Here is a 23,193-nt window from a genome sequence, read left to right on the forward strand (position 1 = left end):
TTTTGTTTATTATATTATACTACATCATAATTAATGCAGAAAAGAAATCTAAAAAGTAATAAAAAATTAAATATATAAATATAGATATATTATTTAATTTAAAGATCTTTATTATAAAGTAATAATCAATACTTAATGAAATTTGGAAACAAAATGAAAAAAATGGGCATATTTATTTTTGCGTAGTTTTTTGCAATTATATCCTAAAGTATTAACGATAGAAAAATATATCTAATGATAAAATATTTTTTTAATTAAATTTTCAATAATATTTGTCTCTAGTACTTTTTCCATAAAACGACTCATTCGATTACAAAATAACAAAAATTCATTTCTAGAGTTTTTTATTATAGTATCACACGTTTATATTGACAAACTAGTAGATTATTTTTGTTTGTTGATTTCTACAAGGTATAAATATTATCGAAATAGTATGGTTAGATTGGACATTACCTACTTAAAAATACCTATTATTATTAACGGTGTTGATTACATGCGATATCATAAACTACAGCATTTTAGTTCATATCTTTACATCAATAATAAACGTTAACGTTTAACATTGAGGTTTCATTGAGATAATCTATAGTCTGTGTATTTTATGATTTTTTAAACTCAATTATTAATTTTCTATTTAATGGGACTAAAAGAAATTTACGAAAAAGTATTTATTTAATTGGTAATAGTTCACATCAACTCGTTGGATGTAAATTACCATCAAATAAACAAGTTTTATCGGTATTATTTTTTAATATTTGAGAAATTAATTTGAGTGTTCGTGATAGTGCGCGTTTAGTAATCGATAAAAAATTGATATTCTGGCAAAAAGCTCGAATACCTACTAAAGAAGTTCGTATTTGTTTACCAAAATTAGAGGAATTGTACAATACATGGCGTAATTTGTAAAAAAAATCAAGTCGGCGTACAAATACTCAAATAGATAAAGAAAATAAATTTGTACAATGTTTTGATGAGCTATTTGATATTGCTCATGCAGATGCATTAGACATGATGACTATTAATATAGACAAGCAGTTTTTAATAAGTCAAAAACAAAAAGGTCATCCAGGATCACTTATTGGCGTTGATGTAACTTACCAAAAAAAAGAATTTAAGCAATTTAAAAAATTAAAAGAATTTGAGATAAAAAGAAAACTTAATGAAGATGAATTCAAATTAACTAGTAAGTATTTTGAGTTATAAATAAACAATGAATAGTATAGTATTGTTCAGTCATATGCAATTTTTATTTAAATTTTAGCTAAAACTGTGGAATTCTGTTCTACAAGCGACGACACAGAAGAAGGTTTGCCTGATTATTGTGAGTTAGATTAAAATATTACGATCTATAAATTATCTACAACGATTTATACATCATTATATTCATTAATTTATATTGTTTTATAGTTGTAAACAATGATGACTTCAGTAATTTGTTTGATGGCAATGTTAAAAAAACTAAAGATCAAATATTAAATTTAGAAGATATTAATTTTTCACCGGGTCCGTCTAATAAAACTAATGTTTTGCCAATATCAAGCTCCATAAAACAAAGAGGTACAATAGACATAATGACTGTAAAGTTATCTTCAGCATTAGATAGGTGCAAAATAAGCGACCGAGACGCAGTGCACATTATAATTGCAGTGGCTGAATCATTAGGGCATGATGTCAATGATATCATAGTTAATAGGTCATCAATTAAACGACATCGTGAAAAAATACGTTGGAATTTAGCTACACAAATTCGCGACAAATTTTCTGTGTCTAATCTCAATGCCTTAGTTTTACATTGAGACGGCAAATTATTACCTGATTTATGTAGTAAACAAATAGTTGATAGACTACCTATAATTATTTCAAATAATGGAAATGACCAACTATTAGCAGTACCAAAGATGTTAAACGGAACTTCTAAATCACAGGCTGAGGCTATATATCAAACGTTGGTCGATTGGGGTTTAACAAATCACGTAAAAGCTATGAGTTTTAATACTACAGCCACTAACTCAGGTAAATAAAACAATTGTTTATTATTATCTATTTTATTCAGTCGAAGTTAAACGAAAATTATTATTTTTGTGTAAAAACTCACCGTTTTTCGTGTTGTTACTTTTACTTAAAACTATATTAACTGTTATTTATAATTTTGTATCCTTCAAAATTTAATTGAAAATATAAATAGTAATATTAATTATCGTTTAGGCAGGATTGGAGGTACGTGTGTTTTGTTAGAACAATGGTTAGAAAAAAACATTTTATACTTTCCGTGTCATCATCATATTTACGAGATTATTTTAAAATGTACATTTCACGCAAAATTTGGTGTAACTTCAGGACCGAATGTCCCCTTATTTCTTTGTTTTCAAAAGTCTTGGCCAAAAATTAATACTGAAAATTACAAGTCCGGTATCGACGATCGATTTATTTTTGAAAAATTGCAAAGTTCTATTGATCATATTTTAGAGTTTTGTTTAAATCAATTAAAACTATCCCACTTTAGAGAAGATTATAGAGAATTTCTTGAGCTAACAGTAATTTTTTTAAATGGAGTTCCGCCTAGAGGTGTATTATTTAGAGCTCCAGGAGCGATTCACCATGCTCGATGGATGTCAAAAGCGCTTTATACTCTTAAAATATTTATTTTTCGTGAAGAATTCAAGTTGACACAAAAAAAATATAATTCAATCTCGAGAATATGCATTTTCTTGGTTAATTTATACATCAAAGTTTAGTTTAATGTGCCAATTGCTGCTTTTTCGCCTCGACAAGATTTAGAATTTTTAAAAAATATTTTCCAGTACAAAACCATAGATGAAGAATTACCTAAAAATAATTTGAAAAAATTTGTTAACCATTTATGGTATTTAACTTCAGACAACATTGCTTTAGCATTTTTCGATAAACATATTCCACACGAGACAAAAACTAAAATGGCATTTAACATTAAAAGAATTGATACTGAAAATTTCGATGGGCAAGAATATTATGTCATTAAAAATAAACGCATATATTTGGACTTCAATGATGTATCAAACTTTATAAAAAATAAAAAAATAGAAGATTTTGTGATAAGTAAAACTTTAAAAACGAGGGACAAAAACAGTACATATTACAAGTAATAACACGATATCAAAAGCAATTCCCTAACAGTAAAAAAACTACACTAATGGGATAAATTATTTTTATTATTTATTCATTTTTTATTTATATTTATATAATTTATACATGAATTTGGATATTGTAAAATATTGTAATCATTTATAATGTGTAAATTTTATATTGCATTATTTATAATTATTTAAAAGATTAAAAAGATTCGTTGTCTTTTTACAATTATTTTAGAACGAAACTTATTATTTAAGTTTAAGTTTAACTTATACTTATAAATTAAAAAATTCATAACTGTTTTTTTTTACAAAAAATATGATATATTTAATTTAAAACAACTTTTACTCAAGCATTTTTTTTATAACGCAAACGCTTCATTGTATATATTAAAATTGTGAAAATTTCAGAATTTTACTCTTAAACATATATTTGGTTGAACTTTTAACTTTTGCGAGGTAAATATTTGACTTATGACTTTTTTAGTAATAACTTTTTTATGTAAAATATTCATATCTACAATTTTTGTCTTATAAACTTTTATGTAAAAATCATAAATTTTTATATAAACTACAATTATTGAAAAACTACCCTCATGATTAAATTTTCAACCCTCTTGAGGCACGGCTTAGGGTTGACCAAAATTAATGAAATTTGACACAAATTATTTTTTATAGTTTTGAACAAATTCCGGGGGTAGCCCGATCAAATTTTGAAAAAAAAAANATTAATGAAATTTGACACAAATTATTTTTTATAGTTTTGAACAAATTCCGGGGGTAGCCCGATCAAATTTTGAAAAAAAAAATTCCGCATCTATACATTAAGGACCACCCTAATATATATATACATATATTACACTAATAAATCATAAGACNGTATATATATATATACAAATAATGCGACTTAAGTACGTAAACGTATCATGCACTAGGTATAGCCGTGTTTTGTGGTGGGCGGGTCGGACTAATGTTATACCTGAAGTATAAACGACGGTAGAAATATATACGAAAGCCGTATGACATGCGGGTGGGTCAGTCAAAATAAAAATTTGTTTATACAGTAGGGTCTCGATAATCCGAACACAGGCTAATCCGAAAGATGCGGTAATCCGAACGGGCTTGAGAATTATCTTATCGCTATAATATGTACATATTTATTTATAAATAATATTTTCCGGTAATAAAATTTTTCGATTATGTTTGTACATCAGACATCGCACATGTACGTCGTTTAGATATGATACGTTAGATATGAACGTCGATTACATACATTCGTCAGTTGAGTGTCATACTGCATAAAGATCGCTTTACACTGCGTATTTGTAACATTTATTAGCGTATTTTTCTTAAAATGGCTCCACGTAAGCATGTTATATTAAAATTACAGGATAAGTTAGAAGTTATAAAATTAATTAACAAAGGGACCAGCTACAGTACAATTTTAAGACAATTTGGGATAGGTGTATCTACCATCAGTGATATTAAAAAAAAAAAGGAAAAAATAGAGAAGTTTGTCATTGAAACGGAAAATGGTCCAGGTAAGTGTAAAACGTTGAAACAACCAGAAAATCCAAATGTTGAGAATGCAGTTTTTATGTGGTTTATTTAACAAAGACGTTAACACGTTCCAGTGAGCGGTGAAATGATTTGTGAAAAAGCACGATCTTTTCAGCACCAATTCTCAAAAAATAACCATGCTTTTAATGCGTGCAAAGGTTGGTTAGACAACTTCAAAAAGCGTCATGGGATATGGCGTCTCAAAATTTCTGTTGAAAAACTTTCGAGTGTAGAGGACTGCATCAAACCGTTCCAAAAAGACTTTGAAGAACTTGTCATACAAAAAAAATTTAAAGCAGAACAAATTTACAATGCCGATGAATCTGGATTGTTTTGGCGATTGTTGCCTGACCATACTTTACTTTTATCTACAGAAAAAGCCGCTCCCGGTAGAAAGATTATGAAAGAAAGAGTCACTTTTATGCCTTGCGCTAATGCGACGGGCAGCCATAAAGTTCGTTTACTTGTTGTAGGAAAGGCTCACAAGCCTCGTGCATTTAAATCGGTTGCACTTCCTGTGTACTACCGAGGGCAGAAAAATGCGTGGGTAACAAGAGATTTATTTTTAGATTGGTTCAACAATGAATTTGTTCCTAGTGTTCGTCGTCATCTTTCTTCAATCAATTTTCCTATGGAAGCTGTATTACTATTGGATAACTGCCCAGGTCACCCATCTGCAGATGAACTTATAAGTGAAGATGGCAAAATTTTTGCGATGTTTCTTCCACCAAATACAACTGCTATGATTCAACCAATGGATCAGAATGTTATCCAAATTATAAAATTGAATTACCGAAAAACTTTACTTACGAATATTTTGGCGGATGAAGAAAACGGAGTTGACTTGGTAGCAGCTTTGAAAAAAATCAATCTTAAAGATGTTTTTTTTAATTTGGCTAATTGTTGGTTATCTGTCTCGTCACATCTGATTGAAATATCATGGAAATAACTTAGTCCACAACTGGTGGATGTGAACGAAACCAATGAAGTTCAGGGGGAAAATATTATCCTTACCCCACTTTTAGACAAGTTGGCTCCAAACACAGCCATCACTTAGGATGAAATTCAACAGTGGGCATCTGGGGGCTGCGATGAAGAGATACAGCAACAGGAAATTTTAACTGATGATGAAATCATACATGCGGTAACCAAAGAAGACATTGAGAAGGAAGAAGATGATGAATTTTTGCCCCCTTCAAAAATATCTGCTTCAGATGCCACTAAAGCGTTAAATACGGTCATACAGTGGGCTGAACAAAACGATGAAAGCTGCTAAGAACATATGTTGCTTAGACGTTTACGGGACAAGGAATACCAATCCATAATAGAAACCAGTGTACAAAAAAAAAAAATAAATCAATATTTTAAATAGTAAGGTTCATAATTACATATTCCCATAATTATATTAATATTTTTATACTTTCATTTTTATTTTATATGTTGTATATTTTATATATTCTTTTGAAATTACGAATTTTTACACGATTAATACAGATAAAAATACAATTTCATAATTTAAATTACGATAAAATTGATGTTTTTTTTTAAGCCATAAGTAATCCGAACGACCCATTTCCCCGATCTCGTTTGGATTATCGAGACCCTACTGTATATATATAATATTGATGACAAACACGCGTTTGCAGGTACGATAACCAAAAATAAATTTATATAGGAATAGTGTTTCCGTCATATGGTGGGGTGAATGCGTTACGACAGTCTAGTCTCAAGGCCATAGACGACGGAATATGCGATAACGCGTGGCGCTTGGAGAGTTACAAACATACATACATACAGGTGAAACTAATATAAGCGTGTTAATAAAACAATCATCAAAAAATAATGTATACGTGGATGTTAATAATATAACGCCATGTAAAGACGCGAACGTGTTTGTTAACAACAAATGAAATACACGATTAAAAGTAAACACATTTTCAACTACTAATGAAAATGATGTGTTCGATTCATTGTATTAAAATAAAGCCATATTTTAATGTTCATAACACAATTAAAATTCAAAAAAAAATTTCCTATTGATCATTCTTTAATTGTAAAAATTTACTTACTTAATTTTTTTAAATATGGGGACATATTTTTATTCCAACATAGGAGAATGTAATATAGTCTAGTATCTATAAATCTGGAAGTATAACATTTTATTAAATATTATAATATTTAGTTTAATTGTAACATAATTGTAATTTCCTGATCTATTTTTATAAGATATTTATATTTATATTTATAAATATTTTTGAGAATAGTTACTTTATTAAATTTATATTAGATATAAATAACAAAATATTTTAGTATATAAGACAAAATGAAATAAATTGTTGAGGAGAGTATCTCGTGAGCACTGTAGATTATATCATTTTTGTGTAGTACGTTTTTGACAATAATATCTTTACTATAGTGTATTTCTTTATTGTATTTTAAATGTATTCTTGTTTTAAACGTTTTATCTTGTTTTAATTAATACATTTGCGTCATTATTGAACTATGTTTCCTTTTCTATTATTATAAGTAAAGATATAAAGAGTTTCTCTTTAAAAACACAGCAGGGTTCTATACGATCTTATATAACGAAAAATTTGTGCTGGTAATTATTGAGTACCCCTAGTCTTATTATTCTTTTGGATTACGACTAACAGCCGGTGACATTCCCCTTAGTAATGTTACAGGAGAAAAAGTTTATTATTGAGTCTGTTAGGACTCAAATATTTTATTTATTTATAAAGCTATTAGGGTTACAACAAAGTCGTATCATCAATGGGACAGGAACACGACAAGATTGAACATTCATATGCAGTTTTTATTTAACCAGATTTCATCCTACAATTTATTTAAGTTTGTGTAAAATTTTGCACATTAATAATATTTTTCTTATGGGTAGTATGAGTCGCTATGAAAAAAAAAAAATAATATTAAAGACAATTTATGGTAATTATCTTTTAAGACCAATATCTATTATTATGATAGTTGACAAGAATAGCAACATAATTTTATTTAAAAAAAAAAAATATTAAATAAAAATTAATATTTGGCTAATAATTCATTTACAATTATAATAGAAAAGTCTTTTTAATTTTTAATATGTATTATTTGCTTGTACAGTTTTTCTACAAGAAGAAGTTATTTTTGAATAATTACTTAATTATTTACTATTTTTATAGTACATAAATGTATTTAAATTTATACTTTGTGTTTTATTCAATACTAATTATTTATTTCATTTTTATTAACCGAAAACGTATATAAAATGAATTTGACTGTAAAATAATTTAATGATATTAAATTTAAAATATTAACGCTATTCAAAAAGACCAACGTAACGTTCGTTTAAAATGACATATTGTTATATAAAATATATTGTATTTTTAACCTTTTTTTGTTATATTAATTTAAATCATTCATATAAGGTAAAAGTATTTATAATTTAAATAAATATTTTATTATTTAAAAACTCATCACATTTTAGTGCATAGTAGTTCCTTATAAATATATTTATAATGCAAACAAAATAAAAATTGACTTTGAAGTTGTTGATTCTTTACACTATTACAATCCAGTTGATGCAGATTGGAAAAGAAAAAAATGCAGCAGTCTAGGTTTTACATATAAAGAACCAAATACGAAACATGAATTTACGCCGTATACAGTACCAGTTGAATTTCACTATACTAAAATAGCTATGGCTTTAATATTGTCTGAATTAATATGCGGAGATCGAAATCTAATCTATCATTTTGCGAGAAATATAGTAAATGTAAGCTTCTCTTGTAATCTCAAAAATAAACTACCGGTGTATCATTAAAATGTTTTTATTTAATTTCATCACAGAATTTAAAATCTAACGAAGATATTGAAAAACTTTTTGAAACAAAAGAGATGTTTAAAAATTACATAGCCAAGACTACGAAAGCTGAAACACTAAGTATGATTTAATAATATTAATAAATTATATTAAAAATAAAAATATTGTATTTCCACTGTCCTGTAATATTTGAGAGATTTTTTTTTGTTAGCTTTTATTATGAAAATATTATAGCTCGACAATTACATCAGAATTAGATAATATAGTATTAATTAGCGTTATGATTTACAGAAATAATTGTTGTTAATTAGTATAATAAAAGTAAATTATGTACAATAAATTGTAATATATAATAAAGTAGTTAAATAGTACAACCAGCGCTCAATTATTTGAGAGATAAAGTAATATATTGATATAATAGTTCTGTGTAGAGAAATTTAAAAAAGTAAAATAAAAGACACATTTACTTTTATGGGTTCTGCTTCTTACTCTTATGTTTGCTGAGGTTTTTAAAATGTCTATATCTTAATGAATATCAGCGACATACTTCGTGTACTATAAAATAATTCAACTTATCTTCTTAAGTATTATTATTACAATATTTAATCTTATTTCAATTTGTCATAACATTAATAAGGATTATATATATATATATATTTTTTATATAGCTATACCAACTGACGAAGGCAAGTACATGTATTTAAATTTTTTTCATTAAATTAACCATTAGTGTCAGTAATCTTATTATAATATTATGGAGAATCGATAAGTGTAATAATAAAATATCTAACAAAAGAAATAAGTTCATCAAATATAAAATATACAGTAATAATTTCACTCTGAAAATTTATAAAAATATGTGTAAGTAAAATATAATATGTAAAACTGTAATAACTAAAAATAAGGTTAATCGGGTGGTATTAATAGTAAAGAATTATAATAGTATTATTCGTAAAGACACAATAAACATAAGTACTTTGATTTCTAGTTATTACTTGATTAGTGTAGTTAATGTGTTAAAACTACTATTACCTAATAATCCCTGACATAATGATGATAGAATTTTCGGCCGGTGATTTGAAGTTATTCGAAGCGTTTATTAAAATTAAAAGAAGATTATTGTATTAACAAGAAGAGAGGTATTTTTGATCTATAAAAGTATGTTTGTTTCTGTCGTAACACAATAAAAGAAATGAATATATGTAAAAGGTTATGATGCACGAAGATGAATATGAGGATGTGGTGCCTGCTGTCTAGGTATTCACGTGCGTGTTGTCTTACAGCAGTCACCGTGATCATCTGACACTCCGGGTTAGCTGTGGGTGTCAAAGGGCTGTTGTTATAGGAAGGGAATCAGGGTAACACCTAGGTATGAGGTGCAGACGAAGTGCAAGACACAAATACTGGGCGTACCAGATAAGGAGTATAACAAAGTACGAAGTGCAGACGAAGTGCAAGACACAAGTACTGGGCGTACCAGATAAGGAGTATAACAAAGTACGAGGTGCAGACGAAGTGCAAGACACAAGTACTGTGCAATGTTGTGGAAGAGAGTAGATAGGTTTAAAAAGGAATAAACAAAGACTTTACTTTAAGCAGTAAGCCGGACAGCGACAACCGAGTACTGAGACTGATGAATGACACAAGGCACTGGAGTCGACTGACCACGATGGTCAGGTCTATTGGGTTTTTATAATAATTAGAACTATTGCCAATTTGGCAATCAATATTATTTGTTAATTCATCAGTCTCAAGAAGCGGATGTGCTGTCTGTATTTTATTAAAATAATTCTCACGATAATGGTAACGTGACACCATCACATTTCTAAGTAAGATATTAGTTATTTTAACAAAATATTGTTTTATAAAATAATTATTTTACTCTATGTGAAATAAATTAAGTTCAAGACTAGAGATATTCACGCAAAGAATACACTAGAGTGTATAATGATAGAGAATTATCTGAGAAGGAAACATGAGAAACAGAGATAAGTAATTGCCCGGAAAAAGCATGGTCTTGAGCCCTTATATATGTGCCACAAAAAAAATATTGGGGATAGTTTGTCAAGAATATTTAATACCTTATTATAGATATATGTAACATTATTTCATCGGCTTGCAGTCCAAATATTATAATTGAGTTTTGACTATTATTTTCTTTATTTAATACCTTTGTGGTACCTCAAAGACGCGAAGAAAACCATTGACTCATCATTACTATATATTATTGCAAAAGCCAAAATTAAATATATTATTGAATTAGCGTATTCTTTTATGTGGTCTAAGAAATACAAGAGATATTGTATTTTTATAATAGTTCTAGACAAAAATATTAAAAAGCCCAACACTGTAGGGACTGTAATTCCAACGCCGTTTGGTCAACAAAATTATCAATAGTGTGGGGGCAGTGGGCTAAAAGTTCTATGCTGCTTATCCCGACACCTATGATTATGTTTATAAGTGGACTGTATAAGGTAAGGGAAGGATCTTCTGACCAAAACGTAAGTACCCTAAATAGAGAGGGTTCGTCTACACTAATCAGGAGAGTGAAATGGCCAGGTAACAATAGATGTTTAAATAAAACTAAAAAAAACTAAAATAAATAATTTGATAATAAAATGCAGTTTTACAGAACTATATTAAAAATAAATAAACAATTACCAACAATAATATTGGTAATTAAATATTTTAACAAAATTTACTATGTTAGAATAATTACACAAAATGAACATAGGAACCTTAAATTTAAAATATCTGTTCTTAAAACAAAACTAAACAAAAATAATATAACAGACACACTGAACTCCAAGTTAACACAAAAATTTCTTATCTCAAAAAAAAAGTTTTACTTAACCTAATGTTACATTGGCAGGGAAAGGAAGGGAAAATAATTGAAATTCAGCTATGTATGTTGAACTGTGAGTAGGTGCTAAAGTTGCGGCTAGAGCGCGACACCTAATTGATGTTAAGCTAAACATTCACCCTCCGTTGAAAGCTCCTGCTTTCAACCACGATCTAGATATTCTTGTTTACTATCTGGTTGGTCTTCATCCTTGGCGTTTGATAGTAGGCATAACTTTACAACAGGTCTTTTCAACATAATTCCATCCGAACAACACCATCTTGACCAAGAAAAACCTCCACTAACCTCATCCATTTCCATATCATGGCTTAGAGTCAATCACTTTGTTCTTTTTTGTAGTTGTGGAAGATATTCTTTTATCCAAAGTCGCCAAAAAAGTTGCATATCTAAATGTACTAATTCGAACCGATGCAACCTATTATGACAAATGTTTGACACGTCCGGTTCAATTGTTGCAATAACTGNATGTACTAATGCAACCTATTATGACAAATGTTTGACACGTCCGGTTCAATTGTTGCAATAACTGAACTACCAATTAAAAAATGACTTGGTGNCCGATGCAACCTATTATGACAAATGTTTGACACGTCCGGTTCAATTGTTGCAATAACTGAACTACCAATTAAAAAATGACTTGGTGTAAGTGCTTCATAATCTGTAAGATTAATTAATACAGCGATTAACGGCCTAGAGTTTAGAATGGCTTCAATTCAACACATCATTGTGGTTAGTTCTTCGAAATTTAATAGAGCGCCTTTGGTGACTTAGTATAAATGTGACTTTGCTGACTTGACTGCTGCTTCCCAAATACCACTAAAATGAGTAGATGACGGAGGGATGAAATCCCACATGATGCCCTTATCAGCTAAGTACTTGTCTACCGATTGTTGACCACTGACTTCGTTAAAATACTTATTCCACATAGCGTCTGCTCCAGTAAAGTTTGTACCATTATCGCTATACAAATTAGCACAAAAACTACGACGTCGCATAAAGCGATGTAGAGCTGAAATGAAACATCAGTTATCAAAAAGCTAACTACCTCAAGATGGACAGCTCGAGCAGCAAAACAAATGAAGAATGAAATATATGATTTAATTGATACCACTTTTGTTTGCTGTAGGCCACAAAAGTCAACAACAGATATACTGAATGGTCGGTCGATAATAAGACGTTGATGAGGTCATGGCGCCATAAATGGAGCAGTAAATTTTGGTTTGAACCGAAAACTTGTGACACTATTATAAACCACATTTTGTACGGTCGATCTACCACGAAGAGGCCAATAAGACTCATGCATATTAGCCAGTAATCCTTGTGGTCCGATATGGTACAACTGTTTATATCAGTATTCAAATAGCATACGAACTACTTTTCCATTTGATGGAAGTATAATGGGATACTTTGAGTTATATGGAATTGTTGAATTTGTAAGCAGACCACCCACACGTATGAGTCCTTTAATATCTACAAATGGTCGCAAAGTTTATAGACGACTCTTCATGGGCACTATTCCTATAGTTTTTAATTCAGAAAGTTCAGATACAAATGCCAATAATTATTGTTGAACAAACACTATCCAATCTATTCGAGCATCACTTAACTCCTTTGCATTTAAATATTGTTCAGTATGTTTTAATACATCACCTGATCGTCTCGAAATGCATGCATTGAATTTAAATCTATTAATCCAGGATCTGACTCTTACCAATTTCATTCATTCCGAATAATTATCTAATAATTCACGTGAAGAAGTTGAAGTTACAAGTGCAAGATTTACAAGTCGTAGTTAAGGCAATTCATCTATTAATTCATTTACAATTGGCCATCTGCTTGAATCCATGAGTAACCATTGCAGTCCATTCCACCATTTAGAATTGTTTGCAAAATCAATGCAAGACAGACCTCTAGAAATTAAATCAACAGGATTGTCATCAATAGGAACATGTCTCCATTGTGATGAACTTGTAGTGTCTAAGATTCTCGCGACACTATTGGATGCAAACGATGTTTTGATCGAGGGAAGAACAATAGATGAGTCTGTCTAAAGTACTATATCATCATCTGTTATTGATATTTCAATTTTATTCAATTCGGTTAATACCTCAGTTAATAATTCAGCCAGTAGTGCAGCGCCGCACAATTTTAGCCTTGGTATAGTTGATTAATGCATAGGCGTAACTCGAGACTTTGAAGTGAAAAGTACTGAGGATCATTTACCTTTGGTTGTCATTACTCAAATATACAAACATGCACCAAATGCATTTTGCAAGGCATTATAGAAACCATATGATTGAATAGATTGTGAAGGTTGATATTGAGCAACTTACTCAAGAGATCAATAGAATACTTCCCATCATAACTAGAGTTCTGTTGTAAGATGTGTGTCCCAATCCAATTTAAGNCCGACAGGTCGTGGGATATTGAATAACGCAACTTACTCAAGAGATCAATAGAATACTTCCCATCATAACTAGAGTTCTGTTGTAAGATGTGTGTCCCAATCCAATTTAAGTGACCACAACTGTTGCATAAAAATTTTGCCTTTATTAGAATAGGTGAAAAAAACCCAATTGGGTCATACACTCTATTCATATCAGACAAAAGAGTACGTTTTGTCATATGTTTAACAGGAACCCATTCTTTCAATGAAAATTTTAATTGATCCAATGCAGGCTGTCATGATAGGTCCAAAGCACTTACAGTACCTTCATTGTTTAAACTCAATAGATAAGTTGGATCACCAATAGACGCAGGAATGTTGTTGAGAATTTCTTAAAAATTTGAACACCATTTTCGGAGAGGCATTCTTGCACCCAACAATACCTTTGACACATTTTGGTAAAGCTGAATACATTTTTTAACATTAGTAGGGTCACTAATAAAATCATCAACATAAAAGTCTTGTTGGATTGCACGTTTCACTTCAGGCTCCTGAACTTGATTGGCTAGCTCTTTGAGGCAACGAGTAGCCAAAAAAAGAGCTGACTTTATTCCGTAAGTTACGGTTAACAAACGATAGCGTGTGAGAGGGAGACTTGGGTGAAATCAATATACTATCCGCTGCAAATCACAATCAACAGGATATACATGTACTTGTCGATATATCTTTTCTACGTCCGCCGTGAGAACGACTGAATAAGGTCGAAACCGAAGTACAATTGAGTATCTTCACTTTGAACAGTAGGGCCACGCATCATGATATCGTTAAGTGATACAACAGAAGAAGACGCTGCAGAACCGTCAAACACTACACGAGTCTTAGTTGTTGTGCTACTTAACTTTAAAATTACATGGTGTGGTAAGTAGTAAACACCTGTGTCTTTTTCGTTCTCTACAATTTTCATATGTCCTCTTGATAGATAGTCTTGCATAAATTTATCATATTCCAACGCTAATTTTTCATTCCGTTGTAGACGATTCTCCAAATTATAGAATCTAGTGTGAGTCATTTGAAGTGAGCCACCCAGTTCATCTATATACTTTGCTTAGGGTAGTTTAAGAAACAAATCTTCCATTTTCATCTCTTTTTACATTAGCCTTGAAATGTTCTTCTGCGTTAACTTCTTCCTGTACTTGAAGATGGTGTTTGGTACATGTCAATGATAAGGATAAATTATGATTGTAGTTTGCATCATGTAGTGATATTCCAACACAAATATTATAATTAATTGATTCTGACTGAACATCATCACCAGGTACACGTCCAGAAAATATCCATCCTAATGTTGTACGGTGAACATAAACATCTGAAAACACTTGATATCGCTCACATTCTAAAACCTTAAGAAACACATCGGTTCCAAGAAGTAAATGGATTGAACCTGAATTAAGAAACTATAGATCAGCAAACTCGTTCTGAATGTTCTAAGGCAAGGTCAAATTTGCTATATTAATTGAACAAGTAGGCAATTTTCCAGTTATGATGGGCAAAGTGTGTAACTCTACAACTGTTCTAAATGTATCGAATCTCGAGATAATTTCTGTAGATGTAGACCATTGAAATTCAGCCTTGACTGCTGCAATGCCAGCTACCTTTGCTGTTGAACTACAGATTTTTAATTGCAATTTGTTTGAACAATCCTTTATCATGAAATTTAACTGAGAACAAGGCACACATTCGCCACGGCTATTTTTTATGTATACTATGGCAGTTGCCAAAATCACCGATCCTTATAATAGTGTGGTAAACCCTAGTTTATTAATATGTGTGGCACACGTCACATTAGATGTCCCAACAACTGACGTTAATTCTTAACTATGCCTTAACGTGTCTGTATTATTTGAGACTTGAGAAGTTCCATTAATGTTGGATTCTTGTTCTATAGCTCTACTTTATAGATTGGTAATTGCCATTAGATTTGTTGAATTCAAAATGTGACAATGAATGGTGCCTTTTATTACAATTTCTACAAGAGTAGTTGGAAGTACAATCCTTGACACCATGATTAATAGTAAGACAATTTTAACACATCTTTTAACGACCTTATACGTTGTTGCAATTCATACAAATTCATGTTCTTAAATTTACTGCACTTTGAATAACATACTAGACAATTTTGAGTTCCTTGAGCAATAAGGCACATTTGATTTCTTGAATAGTTATTTTTACTATTCCTTTGTTTATCACATGAGTTTGGTGGGTACCACTAAAGGCTCTCATAAGCTTCTAATGATCTTATTCTTGACGTCAAAAACTATTCAGAAACGTTGTAGGGCTGTACATCACTGGACGTTAACGATAGCTCCCACTGCTATAGTGTACTGTTTTCTAATTTGTTTAATGCGATCTCAATCATCAGAGTGTCCTATGAATCAACATCTTGTTCTAATGTTTTTAGTGCCTGTCTGTGTTTTAAAAGATCATCTAAAAAATTGTTCAATGACATATCTGAGGCAGTCTTAACGAAAGGCATCTCGAGTATCGCTCTGATATTCCATTGAATAGTTCGACGTTTATGATAATACCTTTTTTCTAACAACTCTATAGTAAGTTCATAAGTGTCGTCTTGTGCAGGTAATGATGCAATAATGTTCAATGGTTGTTCACTCAAACAAGACTTTAAGTAATACAATTTTTGTAAAGACAACTCTTCTGCCATCACTGCTTCAAATCGCAATATAAATGCCTTCCAGTTTAGCAAATCACCATTTAATTGTGAAAGTTATATTTGTGGCAAGCGGGAGTGTGACATATTCATTCTATTTGATGATATTGGTATAGTCGATCTCCTTTTCAATGATGCTGTGGGTGTTAGTATCTTCATTATTATTTTGCCATACTCTCCTAAAGTGCTGAAGTATTTCTTCTCAAAGTCTTCTCTTTTTTTGTCGTGTTCTTCATTTCTATTCGGTCCAGGTAACTCTAGTTGTTCCTGAACGGTTTCAAATGAATCAATAATTTTTAGTAATTTTTCTCTTCTTATTTTTAATTTATCAACACATTCTATATTCCATTCGTGTTTTGCTAAAGCAGTTGTTGCACGAGTAACTGCCATCTTTTGTATAGATCTCTGATTTATAATTGTAATTTCTCTAGCACTGTTATAATTTTCTAATGACGCTGCTAAAATGCTAGTGCTAAAGTTACGCCTAGAGCGCAACACCTAATTGATATTAAGCTAAACAAATAGAATATTAGTCAAAATTTATAACAACTAGATATAAACAAAAAAACAAAACAGTAGCACAGTGGGGTCACGGTACGGTGTAGATGTGGCATAGTGGGGATAAGTATAGATGATATCTGACAGTGATAGCACACCTGTGTATAGTGTTTAACTTAAAGAAATTGATAGATTATTCCAAAAACAAAATAAACTTCTATTTCAGTCATTATTTCTAATTAGAATTTCTATAATTTATGTTGTGTTTTTAATATGAAAAACAACATTAAATAGTTACACATAACATAAGTCTTTATTGAGAAAAAATATAATTGTTAATAATGTGTTTGTGCCGTTGATCGCACTCGCGAGTAATGGACAATCCCCACTACTAATTTACATAATATTTATCGAAACGTAACAATTTATAAGTATAATATATAATTAAATATCTATTATAGCAATTCATTGTAGTATGACATTGATACTTAATAATTTATTATTGTAATTTTTTACGGAGTTGTTTTAAAATAATTATAAAGTTGTTGATACATTTATTGAAAACGTGTATTAATATTGAAAGGCTACAAAAATACAAAAATTTTCAAAAGAAATTGTTTGTTATTTATAAATAAATTTACTGGTCTACAAAGAATTTTTATCAGAGTCAATAATATACTTTTCTAAACCAATTTTTCGTACTGATTTCAAATCTGCAATTAGATCTTTCCATCACCACTAAATATTGATATAATTAATATTTAGTTAAAAACGAGTATTAACACATAAACAAATAATTGAAAAAATATAGGTTAAAATAAAATTTAACAACACAAAAGCGAACGAAATCATAGATGAAACTAGACACGGAATATTTCTGAATATTATAATATAATATCAGTATATTATAGTATACAATAGAATATAGTTTATACGGAATAATGGAATATAGTTCTCAATATTTCAATTGTAGCATCTATTTAAACACCAAGAGTTATATAGAAATGATAACTAAGATTTCTATTAAAATTATTTATTACTATAAAAATACCAAAAAAATAAGTTCCTGACCACATATAAATCTAAAAAATACAATTTTTTATTTCTCATAAAATTATTTATTTAATGGTATAAATTCTAAACTTGCAAGTTGAGTTAAAATAGTGTTTAAAAGTTCAAAATTTTTAAATTATAAACTTTCATAAAAATCAACTTAAAAAGATCAAAAAATAACCAAAAAATGACATTTTACACTGATTATTTTTAAAAATCAATAATAACTTGATAAAAAAAAATTTTTAAAAAAATTTTTTTCATGTATAAAAAATTGTTTCCTAATTAATATTAATATCAAAAATGAAGTTATAAAAAAAATTTAATTTCAGACTTGAAATCAAATTCAATAATTTGGTTTAGTAAAGTATGTATACGTTTATACATACTTAATTATGATCATTAAAGAATATTTCATTTTAGTGATATGATTTCATTGTGTAATTCAAAATAACTTTAAACCTATATTTAATGTAAGTTACATACATATAACTATTACAAAAATTAATGGGCTCATTACGATGGCAAACCCATAGGGTATTTAAAATAAAAAAATAAAAACTAAAAAATAGATGATATTTGACAGTGATTAAAATCACTATCATAAGATACGCTTCGATGCAAATCTGTAGATAGTGTTTAGTTTTAGGAAATTGGTAGATTATTCCAAAAACAAAATTGACTCCTATTATTTGTTCAACTTCGACTGCTATTTACACATAGAAGATACAGAAATAAGTTGTCGGGACACTTTTTTTTAACTTAAAATGCGTAATATAAGCTTTAATTTAACATATGTTAAAAGAACGCAATATTTCCACAACATTTTCAAATGTAAAGTTAAAATGTTCTACTTATTATACGTATATTTCAAGTTTTGAACAACCTCTGTATAAGGAAAAATTGTTCGATTTAAAATAAATGTATGTCGGATGAAAGAAGTACATATAAAGTATTAAGAAACAAAAATATATGACATCTATACATTTTTTAAAAATTATAACAATTTAAAGTTGAAAATATATAATCGAAAATCGAAAATTTTAACACAAAAATAGCATGTTTTTTACTACAGCAGCCATTTGCACGTAGAAAAAAGTCATCAGGACAATTTTTTTTTTTTAAAGTACATAACATAAGCTTTAATTTAACATATGTTTAAAAGATGTTGTATTTCCGGAACATTTTCAAAAATTAAGTTGAATAAATTGAATTTTGTGAAAAAGTTGCCATTTTGAATTCTCCCCTGTGTACAATAAATTTATATCATATGAAAAAGAAATACCTAAGATTTCTATATAAAAAAAAATTATGTTGATTTGTTTATTTTTAAAAAATGTATGTCAGTTTTAAGAAAAAAAAATCAATTATTATAGATTTTTTAAATTGTAATTTTTATTGTAGATTTCCCCTATTTCCGGGGAACCAGGGATAAATTTTCAATTTGTTATTTATTCAACAAGATACAATTTGTAAACTTTTGACGTATTTTTAAAAAAAATTGATCTAGTAAAACCTCAGCAAAAGTAGTGACAGACAAAAAAAAAATAAAAATATAAACACGTCATGGTAAAATTTTACCTTCTCAGCTTCGCATCGAAGCTAAAATAAATAAAAAATATTTAATGACATTAAATTGTGCAATATAGTTTTAAAAACCCAGCACAGGGGGGTCGCGGCACAATGGTGACGTGGCATAGTTGAGACAAGTATAGATGATATCTGACAGCGATTCAAATCACTATCATAGGAAACGATTCGATGCAAATCTGTAGATAGTGTTAAAAATAAGTATTTACATATAAAAAAAAACTATAGTAAAAATATTATTAATTTAAAACTAAAAAAACCCAGCACAGGGAGGTCGCGGCACAGTGGTGACGTGACATAGTTGGATCAAGTATAATGATATCTGACAGTGATTAAAATCACTATAAAAAAAAAACGCTTTTATGCAAATCTTTAGATAGTATTTAATTTTAAAAAATTGGTGGATTATTCCAAAAGCTTCATAAACTGCTAGTTCCTTATCAATATCCTGATTAAGATAAAGTATGTCGAATGAAAAAAGGAATATTAAAAAACAATATTTCCCATAAAAAAATTATATTGATCAATACACTTTTCAATAAGTTATAGCATTATAAAGTTAAAAATGTAAAAAATAAAATTGAGAATTTTCACACAATAATAGCATTTGGTAGCCATTTTCACCGTGAAGACAAAATAAAGTCCGAAATTTTTTTTTGCAATAATAAAACACTTTCAAAATTTAAGTTGAAAAAGTCAATTTTTTGTGAAAAAGTTGTCATTTTGAATCCCCCCCTGTAGGCAGGTAAAAAGTCAGATTTATAAAAAAAATATACCAAATGATAGGTAAAGACATCATGCATCTACAAAAAAAAGAATTATATTGATCCATACATCTTTCGAAAAGTTATAGCATTATAAAGTTAAAAATATAAAAAAGAATTTTTTTACAAAAATCGTATTTTTTTTATTAAGTTTAATGTCTGTTTTCACCATGAAGATAAAATAAAGTCCGAAATTTTTTTTTTCAAATTAAAGTACATTACATTAGCTTTAATTTAAGATATATATAAAAGTGTCAGACTTTCCGGAACACTTTCAAAAGTTAAGTTGAAAAAGTTCTACTTTCTACATGCATTTTTTAGATTTGAACCCCCCTCGTATATAGGGAAATGATCAGATTTAAAAAAATAGTATGTCGAATGAAAGATGTTTATAAATACTACTTCTCATGAAAAAAAGCTGAGAAAAAGTGATAACAGATACAAAAAAAAACACATCTTAGTAAAACCAATACCTTCTCAGCTTCGCATCGTAGCTAAAAACGGTACTCTTTGGCAAATATAACCATTTGTGAGGATTGAGTGAAATTCTAGTTATTTAAATATAATTTTTAATCTTTTGTGGTATTGTTGAGTGCAAACGGTCCTATTATGCTGACAAAATTTAGAGAAGGAAACAAAAGTAATCATATCGTAGTAAAAATAATACGTTCTAACTTCGCATCGAAGGTAAAAACGGTTACTTAATATACATAAAAATTTATTATGAGACGACGATATATTACTTATACATGGGTTTATCATAAACCACTCGATTATTGTATTAATTCTGTGAGTGATGGAGTGGCTTATGATAAACCGATAATTCTGTATAAATACAATTATTACTTATATAAATATATTCAAATTTGTAAATCAAACTATCTAGATTTTAAAATTATGACAAATTGTTAATTTTTGAACACTAATAATACTTTTAAATCATTATTTAATATTTCAATAGATGAAGAAACAGAATGTCCAATTTGCTATGATAGTAAATATCCTACTTATTATTTCAGTGGATGTACCCATCGAGTGTGTTATATTTGTGCTGATAAACTAATAATTAAAAGAAATTATTATTGTCCATTTTGTAGAACATACTATGATGGGTTTTATGAAAATAAAGGTATACAGTATATTTATATTTATAATTTGCTGACATGGAGACTTTTTAATATTAATTTACTTATAATTATTCTTACAGAAATTGCATTAAGTTGGTGGGATACATTAGAAATTCTTGCTGCTGCTTATTACTTAAATGCATGTATTTATATCTATGATTATCGACTAGATAACTGGATATTATACCGGAACTATTCTACTAAATTTGATTATAAAAATGAAAAATGTGTGTATTTATATAAAACCGAATATAATATGGGTGTCGTTACAAATCTTACTTCATCTTAAATCTTTACATAATCATGTAATAATTATGACTAAGTAATATATGCAAACTCATTTTCTTTAACGTGAGAAGTGTTAAATTATACAAATTTGTTATCTTACTAGTTTTTAATTATGTAAATATATCTTATTGTATTTCATTGTTTATAATAACATAGCTGTCATATATTTACTTTTAAATCAAAAGATTAAAAATACAATATCTCATTAAGGAAAAGTATAATTTTTTTATTTGTATGGACATACATAGTTGGAAGTGTAGCACAATTTAAGAAAATCGTAAGGTGTCTCAACTTTGCCTTATTTGGTAAATATCTTTACCTAATAAAATCAAAATATCAATCATTATCAAACACATTTTATAAAAAGAAATAACTTTTACCTTAAAGACATTCTGCTGAAATAAACAATCTTTGCTTTAAAACCTTTTCATTCTAAATTATGTTAAAAACTTTACACTGATAGATGCTTTTTAGTAGGTTCTTATATTAATATTATTATCATTAATTGATTTATTGAAAACAAAATATACTGAATGTTACCAAAAGTTTTGCATTTGGGGGCTACTAAAGGATTAAAAAGTCACAATGGTGTCAGTATACACTAAATTATGTAAAATTAAATCAAACAACTATAAGCAACTTAACTAACCAAATTTATATTTTTAACAAAGAATGATAACTGCGATTAAGAGTTTTTTTAAAGCTTTAATTAAAACCCATCTACTGCTAAACAAATAAATAAAGGTATAAAAAAACTTAGTCACAATCATATTTTTCATAAGGTGGGTAATATTCCGAATTTTGACATTTCTGTTAGGGCAACACTCCATTTTCTCTTTAATATAGAATATAATATTTTGATTTAAAGGTCATAATCACAACTTTAAACCGAGGTTTAGTTAGGGCGTTATTACTCAATTGTCTTTAGACTGTACTCTATTAAAAAGTTTTTTTTATTGACTTTTTAAAATTTTTAAATTTATTAGTACTCAAATTAAAAGTTTTTAGCTTAGAAAGTTTTTCTAGGTTATATAGGGTCTGTATGGGGAGTTAATGAATATCACACTACTAGAAATAAAGTTTTGAAAATATATACAGTATAGAGTTGAAGAAGTATAGTTATTGCTTAACACAAATTATTATAAGGTTAGTACTTATAATGTTAATAGATCAAAGAAACTATGGTATTATATTTCGTTCATTACAGCTTTTCAATTCAGAATTTATATGTTCATCTTTTATTATTTATAATTATACATTTATATACAAAGTGAATCACGGAGATTTGAAAAATACAGGTGCTTTTATATACAGTAAATATTTTATATTACTGTCTTTATAAATAATTACAACATAAAATTGATTATTATAATAAGTGTAAGGAAGTACATTATTTTAATTTACTTAATATTAAA

General features: G+C 28.6%; 4 protein-coding genes across 5 annotated transcripts; all 4 read left to right on the plus strand.

The window, feature by feature from the left end:
- Positions 1-1,011: 1,011 nt before the first annotated feature.
- Positions 1,012-1,959, plus strand: LOC126895882 (uncharacterized). The gene is made up of 3 exons (XM_050668182.1): positions 1,012-1,183; positions 1,262-1,321; positions 1,408-1,959. The coding sequence occupies exons 1-3, from the start codon at positions 1,012-1,014 to the stop codon at positions 1,794-1,796; spliced, it is 621 nt and encodes a 206-aa protein (XP_050524139.1). The 3' UTR covers positions 1,797-1,959.
- On the plus strand, positions 1,899-3,020 carry LOC126895887 (uncharacterized). The gene is made up of 2 exons (XM_050668197.1): positions 1,899-2,013; positions 2,206-3,020. The coding sequence occupies exons 1-2, from the start codon at positions 1,899-1,901 to the stop codon at positions 2,733-2,735; spliced, it is 645 nt and encodes a 214-aa protein (XP_050524154.1). The 3' UTR covers positions 2,736-3,020.
- A 1,441-nt stretch (positions 3,021-4,461) lies between these two features.
- On the plus strand, positions 4,462-5,943 carry LOC126895891 (jerky protein homolog-like). Its single transcript, XM_050668211.1, has 3 exons — positions 4,462-4,648; positions 4,742-5,547; positions 5,725-5,943. Exons 1-3 carry the CDS (start codon positions 4,462-4,464, stop codon positions 5,941-5,943), a joined length of 1,212 nt encoding a protein of 403 aa, XP_050524168.1.
- Positions 5,944-7,926: 1,983 nt separating this feature from the next.
- Positions 7,927-21,953, plus strand: LOC126896878 (uncharacterized). Of its 2 annotated transcripts, XM_050670021.1 has the most exons (6): positions 7,929-8,089; positions 8,149-8,436; positions 8,511-8,604; positions 9,153-9,170; positions 21,325-21,492; positions 21,571-21,952. In XM_050670021.1, exons 1-6 carry the CDS (start codon positions 8,015-8,017, stop codon positions 21,777-21,779), a joined length of 852 nt encoding a protein of 283 aa, XP_050525978.1. In that variant the 5' UTR covers positions 7,929-8,014; the 3' UTR covers positions 21,780-21,952. The 2 variants fall into 2 exon arrangements, with proteins under 2 accessions (XP_050525980.1, XP_050525978.1); XM_050670023.1 differs by lacking the exon at positions 9,153-9,170 and having other exon boundaries at positions 7,927-8,089; positions 21,571-21,953.
- The last annotated feature ends 1,240 nt before the right edge of the window (positions 21,954-23,193 follow it).

The sequence above is a fragment of the Daktulosphaira vitifoliae genome, unplaced genomic scaffold (assembly GCF_025091365.1).
Source record: "Daktulosphaira vitifoliae isolate Bord-2020 unplaced genomic scaffold, ASM2509136v1 Scaffold_1, whole genome shotgun sequence".
Taxonomy (NCBI): Eukaryota; Metazoa; Arthropoda; class Insecta; order Hemiptera; family Phylloxeridae; genus Daktulosphaira; species Daktulosphaira vitifoliae.